This window comes from Rhinopithecus bieti, unplaced genomic scaffold, assembly GCF_001698545.2.
Source record: "Rhinopithecus bieti isolate Rb0 unplaced genomic scaffold, ASM169854v2 scaffold_21777, whole genome shotgun sequence".
In the NCBI taxonomy this organism is placed as follows: domain Eukaryota; kingdom Metazoa; phylum Chordata; class Mammalia; order Primates; family Cercopithecidae; genus Rhinopithecus; species Rhinopithecus bieti.
Window position 1 is genome coordinate 161263 of NW_016810508.1, and position 20170 is coordinate 181432.

At 42.7% G+C, this 20170-nt stretch overlaps 1 protein-coding gene across 2 annotated transcripts in view; it reads right to left on the reverse strand.

The window, feature by feature from the left end:
- Positions 1 to 219: 219 nt before the first annotated feature.
- The window catches only part of UBXN7 (UBX domain protein 7), a 77904-nt gene continuing 57953 nt past the window's right edge, over positions 220 to 20170 (reverse strand). The window contains exons 7-12 of one of the 2 annotated variants that reach the window (XM_017892202.1): positions 18546 to 18692; positions 16073 to 16163; positions 14848 to 14975; positions 9193 to 9586; positions 8715 to 8794; positions 220 to 2222 (exon numbers count right to left, since the gene is read on the reverse strand). In XM_017892202.1, the coding sequence (XP_017747691.1) occupies positions 2061 to 2222; positions 8715 to 8794; positions 9193 to 9586; positions 14848 to 14975; positions 16073 to 16163; positions 18546 to 18692 (1002 nt within the window). In that variant the 3' untranslated portion in view covers positions 220 to 2060. The remainder of the gene's footprint in view (positions 2223 to 8714; positions 8795 to 9192; positions 9587 to 14847; positions 14976 to 16072; positions 16164 to 18545; positions 18693 to 20170) is intronic. The other variant, XM_017892203.1, reaches the window with a different exon arrangement.

The window sequence follows — 20170 nt, forward strand, 5'->3', positions numbered from 1 at the left end:
AAATGTTTTACCCTCCAGTGCACCTTTGATAATATACAGCTCTATTCTTCAAACAGCAAGTATGTTATCCAAGTTCAGAGATACAACTGAGGAATGAACATGAAAACCATCTTTCACTCAATAAATCAGAAGCTGCTAGTTAAGCCTCAAGAGCCTATGAAAAACACCAAAGTGTAAGTATTAGTCACCAATCTAAAGAGAGGACTTTGACTCAAGGTAGAAATGAAGCTGTAATTATATAAATATATTTATAAATATTTATACAATTATATACTTATACATAAGCACTTACACAGACTTAGAAAAAAATGTAAGAACATTAATTCAAAAGGCCTCACTGAAGAATAAACAGAATTGTCCATGATTTCCTTGAGGAGATACACAACTCATTCTTTTGGGAGGGTTCCTCAAAATTCAACCATTAGAAACCATAGTCTGTAACTGTGTACTAGCAACACATCGCATCTTTTTTTCTTCTTTTCCCCAATCCCCTAATTGCCAAGAGAGCAATCTTAAAGTAGATGAAAACCTAAAGGTCTCTAAGCAACAGCTGAGGAACTTACATTCCTCAGATAAAAGAATCAATCTAAATCCTCAATTGACAAAAAGGTCCATTTAATATTTTCATTTTACAAGTTAAAACTTCTAGAATCACGACTACCCCTTCAGAGGATTCCGTTTAAGCTTGAAAGATGAACTCAGCATAGGGTGAAGTGGGTGTGTAAATGGTACTCTACAGATTCAAGATGGCCTCTTCTAAAAACACCGAAGAAAGCTTTCACCAGCTCAAATCTGATTTTAGGTTTTGTTGGCAGAAAAAACCCACAACATCTGAAAATGACGAGTACCCTCCGCCACCCGCCCCCCCTTTTACTAAATGTTGTCTTTTGAATTGAGTTTAAAGGTCTTCCCCTTAGAGAGGCTTTCAGTTCTGATACCTTTTGAAAGAAAACAGCATGCGGACTCATGTTCAATTCAGTCACCACAGCCTTTCAGAGACTACTCCAACCAGGGGCAAAAAATGAACCATTATTTCTAACCAAAAGAACATGGTTAGCAACTCTCAGCTGAATGGTTTTCTTTTTCCCCAGGGACATACCTAAGTATGCCTGAAACAACACAGGACAATCAATGACCATAGTGGTTACAATTACAAGCCATTGTACTACATGATTACTGACCAGCTGCCTTCCTACAGATCACTGCAGACTCGGACAATGGAGGGCTCCAAAGGAGCTAATCTGCTGTGCTAGCAAAAACAGCAAGCATCTTCCTATCCCAGTCACCACGATAGGTTCACTTAATGTCCATTCCTGGACTAGCAGGACCAATACAGAGTAATAAAGAAAACTGTCTCAGCTAGGACAATGAAAGTCACCTCATGCTATATGCTCCATATGTAATACTCATTCTGCCAATAACACATGTCATGGAAATAGTTCTTACAGCTGGGAACATGAAAATCCTTTGAAAAAAAGTTTTTAGGTATGATGAGCAATAATTACGAGGGATGCTTTTTCCATGGAAACAAAAGCCTGGATATTTTCTTAAGTGATATTTCCTACATGAAGAACACAACAAAACCAAATCCACGTTAGAGAATTTCTTCTCCCTACTACACATGGGGGCTTACAAAAAAGGGAGGGTTTATTCTTACTCTGAATCTAGCTATTCCTTTGCCCAAAGAGTCTGGGGAGTAACATTAACATTTGATCCCAAAAAAGTGCCGTGCAAAAGACCACTTACTGGGACACACAATTCCTGCTGCCAGTACTAGGAGAGGTCTTATTCTTACACTTCAATTTGGTCACCAGATTAGGTAAGAAAGTGTAGGGGGAGGGGGAAGAGTACGAAGTCGGGGGGGAGAAAACAGAAGAGAAAGAAACGAAGGGGGAGAAAGAGACTGATTACAGGAGAGATCAAGAAATAAGAGAAGGAAGGTGACTTGCTTGCCCAACTTTGGCTCTGTGGTCCTATGAGCCAAAATGCATACTTAGTGACATGGTATCTCACAGGAAAAGGGAAAAAAGGGGTAAGCTGAGAGAGGTCAAGCCATGGTGTTAATTTCTTTCCTGTACAAAGACAGTCTCTTGAGGACAAAGGCCTGCCTCTTGCAATGTAATATCATAGTCCAGATGAGATAATTTCCTTCGAGGAAAGTTGGTGAGAAGTTCAAAACGTTCATTTGGATATCCTTTAGACTGGACGTGTTTCACCAAAGCCTATACAAACAAGAGAAAGACAAAGCCATTAGATGGAAATAAAAGGAAAGAGCATATTAGTGAATTAAATATAAAACATTCTCTTTTTCATCATATTAGATCAGCTATTAAGTGTAAGTTCTTGCAGATAACCAAAGCTTGCCCTTGTGGAAGGGCCACTAGAAACCTTTGGACGGAGAGAGAAATCTGTACCCAATTACGTACAGCCATTAAGTGATACTGAAATACAGTTATTATCTGTCTCCCCAATAAATACACCCAGTCACTATTTATAAAATTAAATTATTGTTCTCATTTTTAAACATTCTATCCGTTTTCCTTTCTTCCTTTTATCAAGGGAGGCAAGTCCTTCATTCCACTACACCCGGTCCTTCATTCCACTACACCCGGTCCTTCATTCCACTACACCCGGTCCTTCATTCCACCTACACCCGGTCCTTCATTCCACTACACCCGGTCCTTCATTCCACCTACACCGAGTCCTTCATTCCACCTACACCGAGTCCTTCATTCCACCTACACCGAGTCCTTCATTCCACCTACACCCGGTCCTTCATTCCACCTACACCCGGTCCTTCATTCCACTACACCCGGTCCTTCATTCCACCTACACCCGGTCCTTCATTCCACTACACCCGGTCCTTCATTCCACCTACACCCGGTCCTTCATTCCACTACACCCGGTCCTTCATTCCACCTACACCGAGTCCTTCATTCCACCTACACCGAGTCCTTCATTCCACCTACACCGAGTCCTTCATTCCACCTACACCCGGTCCTTCATTCCACCTACACCCGGTCCTTCATTCCACCTACACCCGGTCCTTCATTCCACTACACCCGGTCCTTCATTCCACCTACACCCGGTCCTTCATTCCACTACACCCGGTCCTTCATTCCACCTACACCCGGTCCTTCATTCCACTACACCCGGTCCTTCATTCCACCTACACCCGGTCCTTCATTCCACCTACACCCGGTCCTTCATTCCACTACACCCAGTCTTGCCACCTGTGCACTGAATCTCTCCTTGCCTTCTCAGAAACTGGGCCGTTCCCATCTTTTGCAGGTTTCCTCAACATCTCCCTCTCTGCTTCCCATCAAACTTCAACACTGCTTGCATTTCAGTAACACAGTCTTCAAGAATCAGCCGAGGCCGGGCGCGGTGGCTCAAGCCTGTAATCCCAGCACTTTGGGAGGCCGAGACGGGCGGATCACGAGGTCAGGAGATCGAGACCATCCTGGCTAACCCGGTGAAACCCCGTCTCTACTAAAAAAATACAAAAAACTAGCCGGGCGAGGTGGCGGGCGCCTGTAGTCCCAGCTACTGGGGAGGCTGAGGCAGGAGAATGGCGTAAACCCGGGAGGCGGATCTTGCAGTGAGCTGAGATCCGGCCACTGCACTCCAGCCTGGGCGACAGAGCGAGACTCCGTCTCAAAAAAAAAAAAAAAAAGAATCAGCCGAATTAATCTCCAGCCAAAGCAAACGGCCAGGAACGCCTGACCCAAGGGATTCATTCACAGGCTAAGCTAAGCTACTCAGACTCAAGATTCTGTTTCCAGCAGTTAAAAACAGAGGGTGTCAGGGCATGATTGCTCACACCTGTAATCCCTGCACTTCGGGAGGCCAAGGAAGGTAGACAGCTTGAGCACAGGAGCTGGAGACCAGCTTGGGCAACATGGCAAAACCCCATCTCATCAAAAAATATGGGCCAGGCATGGTGGCTCACACCTGTGATCCCAGCACTTTAAAACGCCAAGGTGGGCGGATCACCTGAGGTCAGGAGTTCGAGACGAGTCTGGCCAACATGGTGAAACCTTGTCTGTACTAAAAATACAAAAAAATTAGCCCGGTGTGGCGGTGTGTGCCTGTAATCCCAACTACTTGGGAGGCTGAGGCAGAATTGCTTGAACCCGGGAGGCGGAGGTTGCAGTGAGCCGAGATTACGCCCCATAGCACTCCAGCCTGGGCAGAGCCAGATCTTGTCTCCAAGAAAAGGAAGAAAAAAACAAACACAAAACAAAAACCACCGAAAGCTCATCAGCTGTGTTAGATGAAAATGCCCGCAGCATCACCATGATGCACCATGTGGGAGCTGAGGAATAAAGAAAAGCCACCAGTATGCAGAGAATGGTGTGAAGCAGGGAACCCCAAGAGAAAACCTACAGGCCCCAGAAGAGAAACACAGAGGAAAACAGATATGGTTCTTAAACACTTTGCAGTTCCAGCTGCTAGGACCTACACCACTATTCCCTTCAAATAACCCGTCGTCCTTTTCCAGAAGTAATCATTTCAGTTGGGTTTCTATTCCATGCAGGCATGAAACAGAAAAATCTTCACTGGAACATACCTTATGTGGCTTACCTAAGTTAATCTGGGAAGAAAATAAACTAATCAGAGATAAGATTCACAACCGGGTGCTCCCACCTGTAATCCCCGCACTTTGGGAGGCTGGGGCAGGAGGATGACTTGAGCTCAGGAATTCAAGACCAGCCTGGTTTACATAGTGAGAACCCTTCTCTACAAAAAAGAATTTTAAAAAATTAGCTGGGTGTGGTGGCACACACCTGTGGTCCCAGCTACCTGGGAGGTTGAGGTGGGAGGCTCACTTGAGCCCAGGAGGCAGAGGTTGCAGTGAGCTGAGACTGGGCCACCAAACTCCAGCCTGAGCGACAGAGTGACCCTATCTCAAAACAACCAACCACCAACAACAAAATGACTCACCACAGTTTGCAGTTATGATCAGACTAAACATCTAACACCTCTTTCTTTCTTTCTTTCTTTCTTTCTTTCTTTCTTTTAAATAGAGACAGAGTCTCACTTTGTTGCCCAGGCTGGTCTCAAAGTCCTGAATTCAAGTGATCCTCCCACCTTGGCCTCCCAAAGTGCTGGGATTACAAGAGGGAGCCACTGCACCTGGCCTCCCACACCTATTTCAAAGAATTATCAAGCAAAACTCACTGAACTTACTCCAATTAATTAGCTTCTCTGCTTCGAGAAAATGCTTCCAATTAGCTATAGAGATACACCCTGTTTCATTGTACTTCCCGTTACTGAAGGTTTGTGGGAGCCGTGTGTCAAGCGCCTCTATTGGCTCCATTTTTCAATCAGCAAGTGCTCACCGCGTGTCTCTGCGTCACCTTTGGTAACACTTGTGGTGCTTCTCTTTTTCATTATTTTATCTATTACAGTGTCTCTGAGCATTATCTCTGATGTTACCATTCTGTTTTTTGTTTTTTTTTGAGACGGAGTCTTGCTCTGTCGTGCTCTGTCGCCCGGGCTGCAATGCAGTGGCCGGATCTCAGCTCACTGCAAGCTCCGCCTCCCGGGTTCACGCCATTCTCCTGCCTCAGCCTCCGGAGTAGCTGGGACTACAGGCGCCCGCCACCTCGCCCGGCTAGTTTTTTGTATTTTAGTAGAGACGGGGTTTCACCGGGTTAGCCAGGATGGTCTCGATCTCCTGACCTCGTGATCCGCCCGTCTCGGCCTCCCAAAGTGCTGGGATTACAGGCTTGAGCCACCGCGCCCGGCTTACTATTCTGTTTTTGGGCACCACAAACCATGCTCACACAAGACTGCAAACTTTATGCTCTGACTGCTCCACCTACTGGGAGTTTTCCCATCTTTCTCCCTCTACTCAGGCCTCCTTATTCCCTGAGACAGGACAGTATTAAAATTAGTCCAATTAATAACCCCACCATTGTAGGCCTCTAAGTACCCAAGTGAAAGGAAGTGTTGTACATCCTCAAAATCAATCAATTGCTAAAAATGATTAAGCTTAGTGAGAAAGGCACGTTGAAAACTGAGAGAGACACAACGCTAGGCCTCTTGCACCAAACAGCCAAGCTGTGAATGCAAGGAAAAGTTCTAGAAGGAAATTAAAAGTGCTACTCCAGTGAATACACAAATGATAACAAAGCAAAACAGGCCGGGCGCAGTGGCTTACACCAGCACTCTGGGAGGCTGAGGTGGGCGGATCACCTGAGGTCAGGAGTTGGAGACCAGCTTGGCCAACACGGTGAAACCCCATCTCTACTAAAAATACAAAAATTAGCTGGGAGTGGTGGCAGGCGCCTGTAATCCCAGTTACACGGGAGGCTGAGGCAGGAGAATCACTTGAACTTGGGAGGTGGAGTTTGCAGTGAACTGAGATCGCACCTTTGTACTCTAGCCTGGGCGACAGAGCTAGACTCTGTCTCAAAAAAAAAAAAAAAAAAAAAAAAAGAAAGCAAAACAGCCTTACTGCTGTACTGCTGAAAAGGAGAAAGTTTTAGTGGTCTGTGTGGAAAAATCAAACCAGTCACAACATTCCCTTAAGCTAAACCCTAATCCAAAGCATGGTTCTAACTCTCTTCAATCCTATGAAGGCTAAGGGAGTTAAGGAAGCTACAGAAGAAAAGCTGGAAGCTAGCAGAGGCTGGTTCATGAGGTTGAAGGAAAGAAGTCATCTCCATAACATCAAAGTGCAACAAGGTGAAGCAGCAAATGCTGATGCAGAAGGTGCAGAAACTTATCTAAAAGATGTAGTTAAGATAATTCATGAAGGTAACGACACTAAATGTGATTTGAGTTTGACAAAACAGTCTTCTGTTGGAAGAAGATGCCATCAAGGACTTTCACAGCTAGAGAGAAGTCAGTGTCTGCACTCAAAGGTTCAAACAGGCTGACTTTCTTGTTAGGGGGTCATGTAGCTGGTGACTTCCAGTTGAAGCCAATGCTCATTTAACATTCCAAAATCCCAGGTCCCTTAAAAATTATGTTAAATCTACTCTGTCTGTGTTCTCTAACTGTAAAAACAAAACCTGGAAAGATAGCACATCAATTTACAGCATGGCTTACTGAATATTTTAAGCCCATTGTTGAGACCTACTGCTCAGAAAAATGATTCAACATATTACTGCTCATTGACAATGCACCGGTCATGTAAGAGCTCTGATGAAAATGTAAATAAAAATGAATGTTGTTTCCAGTCTGCTAACCCAGCATCCATTCTGCAGCCCATGGATCAAGGAGTCATTTCAACTTTTAAATCTTATTTAAGAAATACATTTTGGCCAGACATGGGGCCAAATTTCAACTTTGGGAGGCTGTGGTGAGAGGATTACTTGAGTCCAGGAGTTTGAGACGAGCCCTGGCAACAAAGCAAGAAACCATCTCTACAAAAAAGAAAATTAATTGAGTGTGGTGGTCTACCCAGGAGAGTGAGGCAGGAGGATCACTTGAGCCGGGGTGGGGAGTCAAGGTTACAGTGAGCTACGACCACTGCACTCCAACATGGGCAAGAGACCCCCTCCTTTTTTTTTTAGTTGCAAAGGCTATAGCTGCCATAAATACAGATTCCTCTGATGGATCTGGGCAAAGTAAACTGAAAATCTTCTGGAAAGGATTCACCAGTCTAAATATCATTAAGAACATTCATGATTCATAGGAGGTCAAAATACCAACATGAATAGGACTTTGGAAGAGGGTGATTCCAACCCTCATGGATGACTTTGAGGGGTTTAAGAACTCACTGGAGGAAGTCACTGCAAGTGGGGTAGAAACTGCAAGAGAACTAGAATTAGAAGTGGAGGATGGCAATGGGACTGAACTGCTGCAGTCTCTTGATCAAGCATTAAAGGGAGGGGAGCTGCTTCCTACGGATGAGCAAAGAAAGTGACTTCTTGAGATGGAATATACTTCTGGTGAAGATGCTTTTAACACTGTTGAAATGACAACAGAAGATTTAGAATACCGCATAAACTTGGTGGATAAAGCTGCAGGAAATTTGAGAATGACTCCAGTTTTGAAAGAAGTCCTGCTGTGGGTAAAATACTAGCAAACGGCAACACATGCCACAGAGAAACTGTTTGTCGAAGACATTGCCAATTGATGCAGCAACTTTACTGCTGTCACATTTTCAGAAACTGCCACAGCACCCATCACCCTGATCAGTCAGTAGCTATCAATTTCAAGAGCCTCCACCAACAAAAAGATGACTCACTGAAGATTCAGGTGATCGTTAGCACTTTTTAGCAAAAGATTTTAAAATTAAGTCACGTGCCTTTTTTTAGATGTAAAGCTACCGCACACTTAATAGACTACAGAATAATGTAAACGTAACTTTTTTTTTTTTTTGAGACGGAGTCTCGCTCTGTTGTCCAGGCTGGAGTGCAGTGGCCGGATCTCAGCTCACTGCAAGCTCCGCCTCCCGGGTTCACGCCATTCTCCCGCGTCAGCCTTCGAGTAGCTGGGACTACAGGCACGCACCACCATGCCCAGCTAATTTTTTGTATTTTTAGTAGAGACGGGGTTTCACCATGTTAGCCACAATGGTCTCGATCTCCTGACCTTGTGATCCGCCCGCCTCGGCCTCCCAAAGTGCTGGGATTACAGGCGTGAGCCACCGTGCCCGGCCCAAACGTAACTTTTATATGCACCAGGAAACCAAACAATTTGTGACTCGTCCTATTGCAGGGGTCGGAACGGAACCAAAGCAAGCCTGTACTTACTAGCAGTTTAGCTTGCTCTGGAAGAGTGATCTGTTCCCTTTTTCCATCTGGATACCGCAACATCAGCTGTGCTTTTGGTCCTAAAGGAAGGGTTTAAAAAAAAAAAATGGGATACAGGAGTTTAAGACAGAATATTAGTTTAAATAAATATGTAAATAAATACAGCCATTCAGCAATTATTCAAGTGTTTTGCTGGAGTGCAGTGGCACGATCTCAGCTCACTGCAACCTCCGCCTTCCTGGTTCAAGCCACTCTCCTGCCTCAGCCTCCCAAGTAGCTGGGACTATAGGCACCTGCCACCATACCTAAGTTTTGTATTTTTAGTAGAGACAGGGTTTTGCCATGTTGGCCAGGCTGGTCTTGAACTCCTAACCTTGAACTTTTGAGATGGAGTCTCACTCTTGTTGCCCAGGCTGGAGTGCACGCCCAGCCCCAATATCCAAGTTTGAAGTAAAGTATGTCTATAATGTTAACTCACCATTTACATCTATCCCCTCCACTACTCCATCTGATTTTTCAGGTGGCATCTCGAGTATCTCTGAATCCACGGCTGGCAATCCTTGGTGGTTTGTGGCTGTTCCAGGATCAGTTCTGACTGGGGGCTCAGTCAGCGGCCTTCTATTCTCCTCTTTTCTATGCCCCAAATCTTTGTGGGGAGACTTTCTGGACTTGGCAAGATTCTCTACCTCTTCTTCTTCATCAGAGCCACAAACGGATATGAACTCCTCACTGCCAGAAAAAAGTTCAGACTCAGATTCTTCATCTGAGCGGCTATCCTGTTTTGTCTGTGTTGAATCGAAATGTGTTTCTTGTAAGGAGGCTCTGATGGCAGCTTCTAGCTGGCTGTCTTCACTTGCATCTATAAGGCTCTCCTGTGAGATGGAGTCATAAAATACAGGAAGAAGAACAAGTTAAACCAAAACACAGGGCAAACAGCATAAGAAATATCATAGCTTGCCATTCATTATTATGTTCTGCTGACTGTATCCCTTCTATTTTAAGAGCAAGGACTGTGTCTTACATAGCCAAATTGGAATGGAGATATATATACGTGTGCATACACACACACACAAACACACACGTTTTTGTTGTTTTTTGTTTTATTTTGTTTTTGAGATGGAGTCTCACTCTTGTTGCCCAGGCTGGAGTGCAGTGGCGCAATCTTGGCTCACTGCAACCTCAGCCTTCCCAGGTTCAAGTGATTCTCTTGCCTCAGCCTCCTGAGTAGCTGGGATTACAAGCGCCCGCCACTATGCCCAGCTAATTTTTATTTACTTATTTTTTTGTATTTTTAGTAGAGATGGGATTTCACCAGGTTGGCCAGGCTGGTCTCAAACTCCCGACCTCGGCCTCCCAAAGTGCTGGGATGACAGGCGTGAGCCACCGCACCCAGCCTATATATATCTATATATTTTTTAAGAGACAGGGTCTCACTATGTTCCCCAGGCTGGTCTTGCGCTTCTGGGCTCAAGTGATCATAGGCATTTTTTAAAATATCAAAATGAAAGCCAGGCGTGGTGGCTCATGCCTGTAATCCCAGCACTTTGGGAGGCCAAGGTGGGTGGATCAAGAGGTCAAAAGATCGAGACCATCCTGGCCAACATGGTGAAACCCCATCTCTACTAAAAACAATTAAGCTTAGTGAGAAAGGCATGTTGAAAGCTGAGACAGACACAAAGCTAGGCCTCTTGCACCAAACAGCCAAGCTGTGAATGCAAGGAAAGGTTCTTGAGGGAAATTAAAAGTGCTACTCCAGTGAATACACAAATGATAACAAAGCAGGAGAGGCCGGGCACAGTGGCTCACACCTGCACTTTGGGAGGCTTGAGGTGGGCAGATCACCTGAGGTCAGGAGTTGGAGACCAGCCTGGCCAACATGGCGAAACCCCATCTCAACTAAAAATTCAAAAATTAGCTGGCCATGGTGGTGTGCGCCTGTAGTCCCAGCTACTTAGGATGCTGAGGCAAAAGAATCAATTGAACTCAGGAGGAGGAGGTTGCTGTGAGATCGTGCCACTGCACCCCAGCCTGGTGACAGAGCAAGACTCCATCTCAAAACCAAAACAAAACAAATATCAAAATGAACAAAATCAAGAAACGTTTATCTATTACCTGCCTAGAGAAAGACAAGAATTAAAAGTTTTAACTATAAAGTCAAAACACCACTCTTTAAAATGACTAAAACAGAGACCAGTGTTTACTTTGTTCACCACTTCATTCTTCAACTAGTAATTCCATTAATTATAATGAAGGTTTTCATTATAACGAGAAATGCAAACTTTGACAGTTTTTCCCTTGATAAAGTTCTAATGCCACAGATTTTACTAAACTTAATGAATCACAAAATAATGCTGTTTGAGTGGAACTTACTTAGCTCTTGACTCAAACATACTATAGAGGAAAAAAATTGTAAGATAATGTAAAGTTGAACACTGGATATCTCACGATATTACAGAATTACTGCTAATTTTAAGGGTATAATAATGACATTGTGATAGTATTTTAAAAAATAAAAAAGCCTTTATCTTTTAAATATAAATCCCAGAGTATGTATTAATGAAACAATGAATTCTGAGATTTACTTCAAAATAATTCAGATATGGGATCTAGAGGAAAGACTGGCCATCTGTTGATAATTACTGAAATAAGCTAATGAATACAAAGAGGCTCAATAAACTACTTCAACTTTGAATATGCCTAAAATTTTCCACAATAAATAGGTAAAAAAAAAAATGTGGGTTGCTAATAAAAAACTAAAGAAACCACATTTTTTCTTTTACTATCAGGCAATCATGTAGCAAAAAATTAAAGGGAAAACGTTCTTTTGGTTTTGTTTTTTTTTGGAGACAGGTTACTCTGTCACCCAGGCTGAAGTGCAGTGGCGCAATCTTGGCTCACTACTCCCTCCACCTGCCAGGCTCAAGCAATCCTCCCACCTCAGCCTCCCAAGTAGCTGGGACTACAGGCACATACCACTACACCCGGCCAAAAGAAAATTTAAAAATAAACTAATTTACCACCCCTAAAAAGCAAGTAGAAGTGTCTATGTGACATGCAATGGCTTAGGTGGATTGTAAATTTATAGCAATGACATTGCACAGATAGCATGTAGCTTGATTTTAAAAATTGTGGCCATGGCAGATACTATCAGGCTCCTATTGAATTTCATTCTCCTCTGATTTCCTTACTTACAGCACCCTAATTAAGTCTATAAAACATGTTCAACTAAAAAATTCATTTTACTAATTTCTCTTGTAGCTAGAAAACAGTATTGAGCAATAGCAGTACTTATCAAAAAATTACAGAATTAAATGCTTATATAAGAGAGAAAGGTATCAAATTAATGACCTAAGCTTCCCCACCTTAAAAAAAAAAAAAAAAAAAAAAAAAAAAAAAAAAAAAGAGCATACATCCAGGAAAAGAAAATAAAATTAAGGCCAAAGAAAACATAAATTAATAAATGACCTAGAAAGCAAATACAATAGAGAAAAACAAAAAAACAAAAACACCACCAAAATCCCAAAGGCAGTTGTTGCTGTTTTTTTTCTTTAAGAGACAGAGTCTTACTGCTGCCCAAAGACTGGAGTGCAGTGACTACTCACAGGCATGATCATAGCACAGCACATTCCTGAACTCCTGGGCTCAAGCAATATTCCTGCCAAGCAGATGGGACTACAGGCACATGCCACACCCCCGCTGGTTCCTTGAGATCCATAAAACTACTAAGCCTCTAGCCAGACTGTCGGGGAAAAAAGGGAAGCTACAAATTACCAAAAACAGAATTAAAAGAGGGGACAACTATAATCTCTATAGTCACGAATGGCATCACAGGGACTATAATGAACTCATCAATATAGTAAAAGGAACAGATCCCTGGAAAGACACAGCTTGCTAAAGCTTATCCAAGAAGTAACAGATAACCAAGTAGTCAGGTATCCACCAATAAGACTGAATTTGTAGTTTAAAACTTTCCACCAAAAAAACCTCTAGGCCCATGTAGCTTCACTGGTAAATATCACCAAACATTAAGGAAAAAATAATAACAATTCTACAGACACTACTGCAGAAAACAGAAGAAGAAGAAACACTTCTCAATTTATTGTGAGGTCGGCATGAACATGCTACCAAAAGCAGAACACGACATCCTGAAGCATTCCACGGAAGAGAGGAGACAACAACAAAAAACTCCCAAAAACTGTACATCAAGCAGGACTGCCTGAAGTCAACAACATTTCTATACTACCCCTTCGGGCTTTTCCTTCAATAGGCACTTTATTCGAGGTGATAACTGAAGGAAGTGCTCCTCACATCTAAAACTAGTTTTAGGCTGGGCCTGGTATGGTGGTTCATGCTTAGAATCCCAGCACTTTGGGAGGCCAAGGCAGGAGAATGGCTTGAGCTTAGGAGTTTGAGATCAGGCTGAGCAACATCGTGAGAGCCTGCCTCCACAAAAACAAAAAATTAGCCAGGCAAGATGGTGCACACCCGTAGTCCTAGCTACTCAGGAGGCGGAGGTAAGAAGATCGACTGAGTCCAGGAGTTCAAGGCTAGCCAAGTTTTTTTTTTTTTCTATGTTCTCTCAAGGTTGCAAGGACTACAGTGAGTTAATATTATGCCATTGCAGTCCAGCCTGGGCAACAGTGTGAGACCACATCCCAAAAAATACAATACAATACAATACAATATAGTACAACACAACACAATAAAAATTTTGCTGGGTGTGGTGCTCATGCCCAGAATCCCAACACTTTGGGAGGCTGAGGCAGGAGGACTGCTTGAGGCCAGTTTGAGGCCAGCCTGGACAACATATGGAGACCTCCATCTCTACAAAAATTTAAAAACTTAGCTGGCATGGTGATGCACATCTGTGGTCCCAGCTACTTAGGAAGCTGAGGTGGAAGGATTGCTTGAGCCCAAGAGGTGGAGGCTGTAGTGAGTCATAATCACACCACTGCACTGCAGCTTGAGAAATGGAACAAGATCCTGTCTAAAGAAAAAAACAGGCCGGGCGAGCTGGCTCACGCCTGTAATCCCACCACTTCGGGAGGCCGAGGAAGGTAGATTACTTGAAGTCAGGAGTTCGAGACCAGCCTGGCCAACAGGGCGAAACCCCGTCTCTACTAAAAATACAAAAATTAGCTGGAGGCGGTGGTGCATGTCTGTAATCCCAGCTACTTGGGAGGCCAAGACAGGAGAATCGCTTGAACCCAAAAGGCGGAGGTTGCAGTGAGCCGAAATCACACGACTGCCCTCTAGCCCTAGTGACAGAACAAGACTCCGGCTCAAAAAAAGGAAAAAAAAAAAAACCCAATAAAACAAAACTATTTTTATCCCTACAGCTATCAAACCCAAATAGCCATGAAAACCTATGTGAGACTGCTGTATCTCTGACAAGTTCAGTCTCTTATTTGCAACTCATCTTGATACCAATCATCAAACATGTCTACCTAGTAATAGTGTATTCTAGAAATTAAGTATAGAAATAAATTCTAGGAGGGACAGAGAGCCAGGCCCTAAAACTATATTAACCAATAATAACGCTCAACTATACCACGAGAGTTGTTCCGACAAAAACGAAAAACACCACTTCCGGCCGGCTATGCTGGCAGGTACCTGCAGTCCTAGCTACTTGGGCAGTTGAGGTGAGAAGACTGCTTCAGCCCAGGAGTTCCAGGACAGCCTGGGCAAAATAGCAAGATCCCATCTCCAGAACAAAAAACAAAACACACAAAAAACCCACCACTTTCACTGCTGTTTAGACCTGGATATCAGAAGCCCTCCCAGAGCTGTCCCTAAGGAAGTAGATCCCTCTACCACTAGGCTTGCCAGATCAGTCCTCCTGCTCAACCTATTCACATTGCTTCCTTCTAAATCCAGATCTGGGGGCATCTGCCTGCACTCTAGCTGCAAGATAGACTGGGAGGAGTATGAGTATCGTGACTTCACTGAGAAGATGGAACTCTCAAATGGGAAATTATCAAAATATGAGGAGGATATCTAAGATGCTATAGCCACAAGTGACAGTTGTCCACTAGTTCGATTATCGTTACCATCTTAACGTCAAACATTTTATGTAAGATGCTTATGACCAATTACCTTTATTTTCCCATCACCACCTCCTAATTATACTTACTGAACGGGCACATTTTTTGGGGGGACTGCTAGAAAGTCCATCCAGTTGTCCATGTTCACCCAGAAATCCCGTCACTTGGTCCAAGAAAGAAGATACATCTAACTGGTGCCATTCTACTAGCTTCTGACCTAAAGATTAAAAACCAGGATATATAAATATAGTATCTATAATCTTTCTGAATGTTCTCATTAAGTATCTCTTTCAGCATATGCATAATCAAAGTGTACTGTAAAGACACAGCCTCTCCACCAGCTTATGCTATATAGTGTCTTCATAACCTACAAGTCACATCAATTATACAACATATGGAGACCTCCGTCTCTACAAAAATTTAAAAACTTAGTTGGCATGGTGATGCACATCTGTGGTCCCAGCTACTTAGGAGGTTGAGATGGAAGGATCGCTTGAGCCCAAGAGGTGGATTCCCACCCATCATGATAGAGCAACTATCTTATCTGCTGCTATCACTTACTGCCATTTAGGAAGAAGAGATTCAGAGAAAGCAATATTATATAAAACACAATCAATTAATAAAACCAGCTCCACCCTCTGCTGCTTGGGTGGGATCACAACTAGTATCTGGGCAATCTTAACATTTTAATGATTAAAAAAACTTGAAAAAATTCCTTTAAAAAGGTAAGATGAATATATCAGTTATTCTTCAAAAGAACAGAACTGCACAAACATAAAATACTACCATCTCCTGGCCGGGGGCGGCGGCTCAAGCCTGTAATCTCAGCACTTTGGGAGGCCGAGACGGGCAGATCACGAGGTCAGCAGATCGAGACCATCCTGGCTAACACGGTGAAACTCCGTCTCTACTAAAAAATACAAAAAACTAGCCGGGCGAGGTGGCGGGCGTCTATAGTCCCAGCTACTTGGGAGGCTGAGGCAGGAGAATGGCGTAAACCCGGGAGGCGGAGCTTGCAGTGAGCCGAGATAGCGCCACTGCACTCCAGCCTGGGTGACAGAGAGAGACTCTGTCTCAAAAAAAAAAAAAAAAAAAAAAAAAAAAATACTACCATCTCCCAATGTTGCCAGAAAAAGATGTCTTAACTACATACATCAATAGATGTTTAAATAATTATAAAGGGGAAAAAAAACAGGAAACCTTCACCTAAATTACTATAATTCTGAAAACAGATCCAGTCAAATATTAAAGATCAATTGAGATAACTGAAAGACAAGTGATAGGTTAAAAGTTGCATGCTGATATAAATCTTACCTGTCCGTGGGTCCAATATGGAAACATAGGGGAAATCCCCTAACTTATAAAACTGTATGTATCTCTGACCTTCCTCACTGTCATGATAAACCTGTTAAATCATTGATATAAAAAAAAAAGTCAGCCTCTAAGAAAATAACCAACTATAACCTTGTTATATACCAACATCAATTAGCTCTCCAAATATACCTCTGGCATATGTATTAAGATCTCACTCCTACACTAAAGAGATAATGAAGGTCATCTGGTTTGAACTCCTTCAACTTTCTACTTTCAGCACCCTCTGGGAATTTATCATAAACATATCAATCCATTCCTCTTCCTTTCCCAGTTCAGATGAGGTATTCTTCTTCCCACTCAAGTTATCTGTCAACCTATGTCATTCATAACTCTCAACCATATACATCTTAATAAATCACAATGTATTAAGATTATGGGCCGGTTGTGGCGGCTCACGCCTGTAATCCCAGCACTTTGGGAGGCTGAAGCGAGTGGATCACAAGGTCAGGAGATCGAGACCATCCTGGCCAACATGGTGAAACCCCCATCTCTACTAAAATACAAAAAATCAGCTGGGCATGGTGATGCGTGCCTGTAGTCCCAGCTACTTGGGAGACTGAGGCAGGGGAATTGCTTGAACCTGGGAAACAGAGACTGCAGCGAGCCGAGATCGCGGCACTGCACTCTAGCCCAGCGACAATGCAAGACTCTGTCTCAAAAAAAAAAAAAAAAAAGATTATGGCTCTGCATGGTGACTCGCACCTATAACCCTAGCACTTTGTGGGGCAGAGGCAGAGGACAGCTTGAGGACAGGAGTTTGAGACCAGCCTGGGCAACATAGCAAGACCTCATCTCTACAAGAAATTTGTTTTGTTTTGTTTTAAATTAGCCAGGTTTAATGGTGTGCACCTATAGTCCCAGCAACTCAGGAGACTGAGGTGGGAGGATCCCTTGAGCCTATAGGGGTTAGAGGCTGCAGTGAGCTATGACTGTACCACTGTATTCCAGCTTGGGTGACAGAGCAAGACCCTATTTATTAAAAAAAAAAAAAAGAAAGAAAGAAAGAAAGAAAAAAGGATTATAAGCTCCAGAGTCCAGCAGTGTATTAAGCAATGAGCTGCTTGATCAATATTTGTTGAATAAAATACAAGGAATTTATCATTAAAATTACATTAAATTTAGGGGCCTGTAAAATATAAACAGGCAAATTAATAACATTAATAGCACATCTTACAGTAGGGGAAAAATTAAGTTCATTTGTAAGTTTTTATTTTCTATAACTTTTCACAAAATAAAAAAATTGAGCTGGCACGGTGATTCATGCTTGTAATCCCAGCACTTTGGGAAGCCAAGGGAAGCAGATGGCTTGGGCCCAGGAGTTCGAGACGAGCCTGGGCAATATGGCAGGACCCCATCTCTACAAAAAAAAAAAAAAAAAAAAAAAGAACCATTATATGGGCATGGTGGTGCATGTTTGTGGTCCCAACTACTCAAGAAACTGAGGTGGGAAGATCATTTGAGCCCAGGAAGTCAAGGCTAAGCCATGTTCATGCCACTGCATTACAGCCTGGGTGACAGAGCAAAACTTTGTCTCACAGTAGGGGAAAAATGATACAAGGTCTCTAACCTTATCTCATTAGCTAGGAAGACTAAAGTGACATGTCTAACAACACAGAATTAAAAAGTATCAAACCCAAGCTAAAATCTAAGTCTTAGCCAAATGCCTCCAATGACCTCAAGATCTTCTATACCTGCACTGTCTCATACAGCAACCACCACCCAGAAGTGGCTATTGAAGCACCTGAAATTTGGCTACTCCAAATAGAGAAGGGATGTAAGTATAAATACAAACCATATCTTGAAGACCTAACACCATAATAAAAGCAAATCATCTCATTATTTTTTTATTAGTTATACAGGTATATCGATTTAACCAAATATATTATTTAAATTAATTTTGCCTATTTTGATTAATCTTTTTTAACTTGGCTACTGGAAAAATTTAAATTATGTGTATAGCTTACATTATATTTCTACTGAACAGTACAGTTTGTTTGTTTTGTTTTGTGTTGTTTTGAGACGGAGTCTCGCTCTGTTGCCCAGGCTGGAGTGCAATGGTACAATCTTGCCTCACTGAAATCTCCGCTACCTGGGTTCAAGTGATTCTCCTGCCTCAGCCTCTCGAGTAGCTGGGATTATAGGCGCCCGCCACCACGCTCGGCTAATTTTTTGTATTTTTAGTAGAGACGGGGTTTCACCATGTTGGCCAGGCTGGTCTCGAACTCCTGACCTCAGGTGATCCGCCGGCCTCAGCCTCCCAAAAGTGCTGGGATTACAGGCGTAAGCTACTGCCTCCAGCCGGTTTTACCTTTTTAAAAATGTCTTAATTCATTATAACCCAATTCCTTTCCCTCAACATCCCACACTACGAAAGTAAAATTCTACAAAAATTCTGATTAACTCTCCTTCTCACCTGCCAGAAAATGAAATGTTCCCGGATAATATTCTTCACAGCTTCATTGCTCCACACGTCGCGGTTGAGGCACTGACAGGCAAAGTCTTGCACATTTTGAATGTTTATCATCAGCCACTTATTTTGCATCTGGCCACACTCTTTGGCCTGCAAGAGTAAAGTTACACATTTGTTAGAAATAATTTCTACTTGGTGACAGATGTTTCCATAGTTGTTCAGAGGTTGTCTTTCACTAAAATACTAAGTTTTGCCCAGATATAACATCTAGAGTTTTTAGTATTTATATATTCTATATAATTACTTTGAATATGCATGTATAACTATACTGTCCATTTCAAGCACTTCTCAAATTCAAATTAACTCATTTCTCTTTTATCCAGTTATCTGTTATAATGGCTGATGTTCTTCTTTCTTTCTTTTTTTTCTTGAGACAAAGTCTAACTCTATTGCCCAGGCTGGAGTGTAGTGGTGCAGTCTTAGCTCACCACAACCTCCACCTCCTGAGTTCAAGTGATTCTCCTGCTTCAGCCTCCTAAGTAGTTGGGATTAAAGGCATGCCCCAACATGCCTGGCTAATTTTTGTATTTTTAGTAGAGACAGGATATCAACATGTTGGCCAGGCTGGTCTCAACTTCTGACCTCAAATGACCCATCCACCTTGGCCTCCCAAAGTGCTGGAATCACAGGTGTGACCCACCATGCCCGGTAATGGCTGAATTTTTAATGTATGTTTCAACATCTTTACCCGAAAAGGATTCAACAAACTTAAGATCAAGTCACATAATTTTATTCTCTTGCAACCTCCATCAACAAAAAAAAAAATTTTTTTTTTTTTGAGACGTGTTTTGCTCTTGTTGCCCAGGTTGGAGCACAATGGCACGGTCTCGGCTCACTGCAACCTCCATCTACTAGGTTCAAATGATTTTCCTGCCTTAGCCTACCGAGTAGCTGGGATTACAGGTGTGTGCCACCATGCCTAATTTTTTATATATTTTTAGTAGAGAGACAGGGTTTCACCATGTTGGCCAGGCTGGTCTCGAACTCCTGACCTCAGGTGAGGCAGCCATCTCAGCCTCCCAAAGTGCTGGGATTACAGGCGTTAGCCACTGTGCCCAGCCAAATATACTTCTTTTTAATGAAAGCAATTGGTGTGCATATTTTATTTTGTTTTCTTCAACATCATTTCTGGAACATTTTTAAACATCATATTAATCTTAATTATTAGGCATATATGCTATATTGGAGAATCACCCTAAACATTTTAGTAAAACTGCTGAGAGTTTTCTCTTAAGAGTTGTCTTCCTAGGAGTAGATTTCAAAATTGGGATTATAAGGTCAAAGAATGTTTGAGAATGATCCCCAAACAACTCTACGATTCATACCACAAATACCAATATATCAATCATTAGTGGGTGCCTTTTGCCTGTCAGTCCCTTGTCAGCATAAAGACCCATGAAATGGGAGGGGGGAGGAGGGAGGGATTGCATTGGGGAGTTATACATGATATAAATGATGAATTGATGGGTGCTGACGAGTTGATGGGTGCAGCACACCAACATGGCATAAGTATACATATGTAACAAACCTGCACGTTATGCACATGTACCCTAGAACTTAAAGTATAA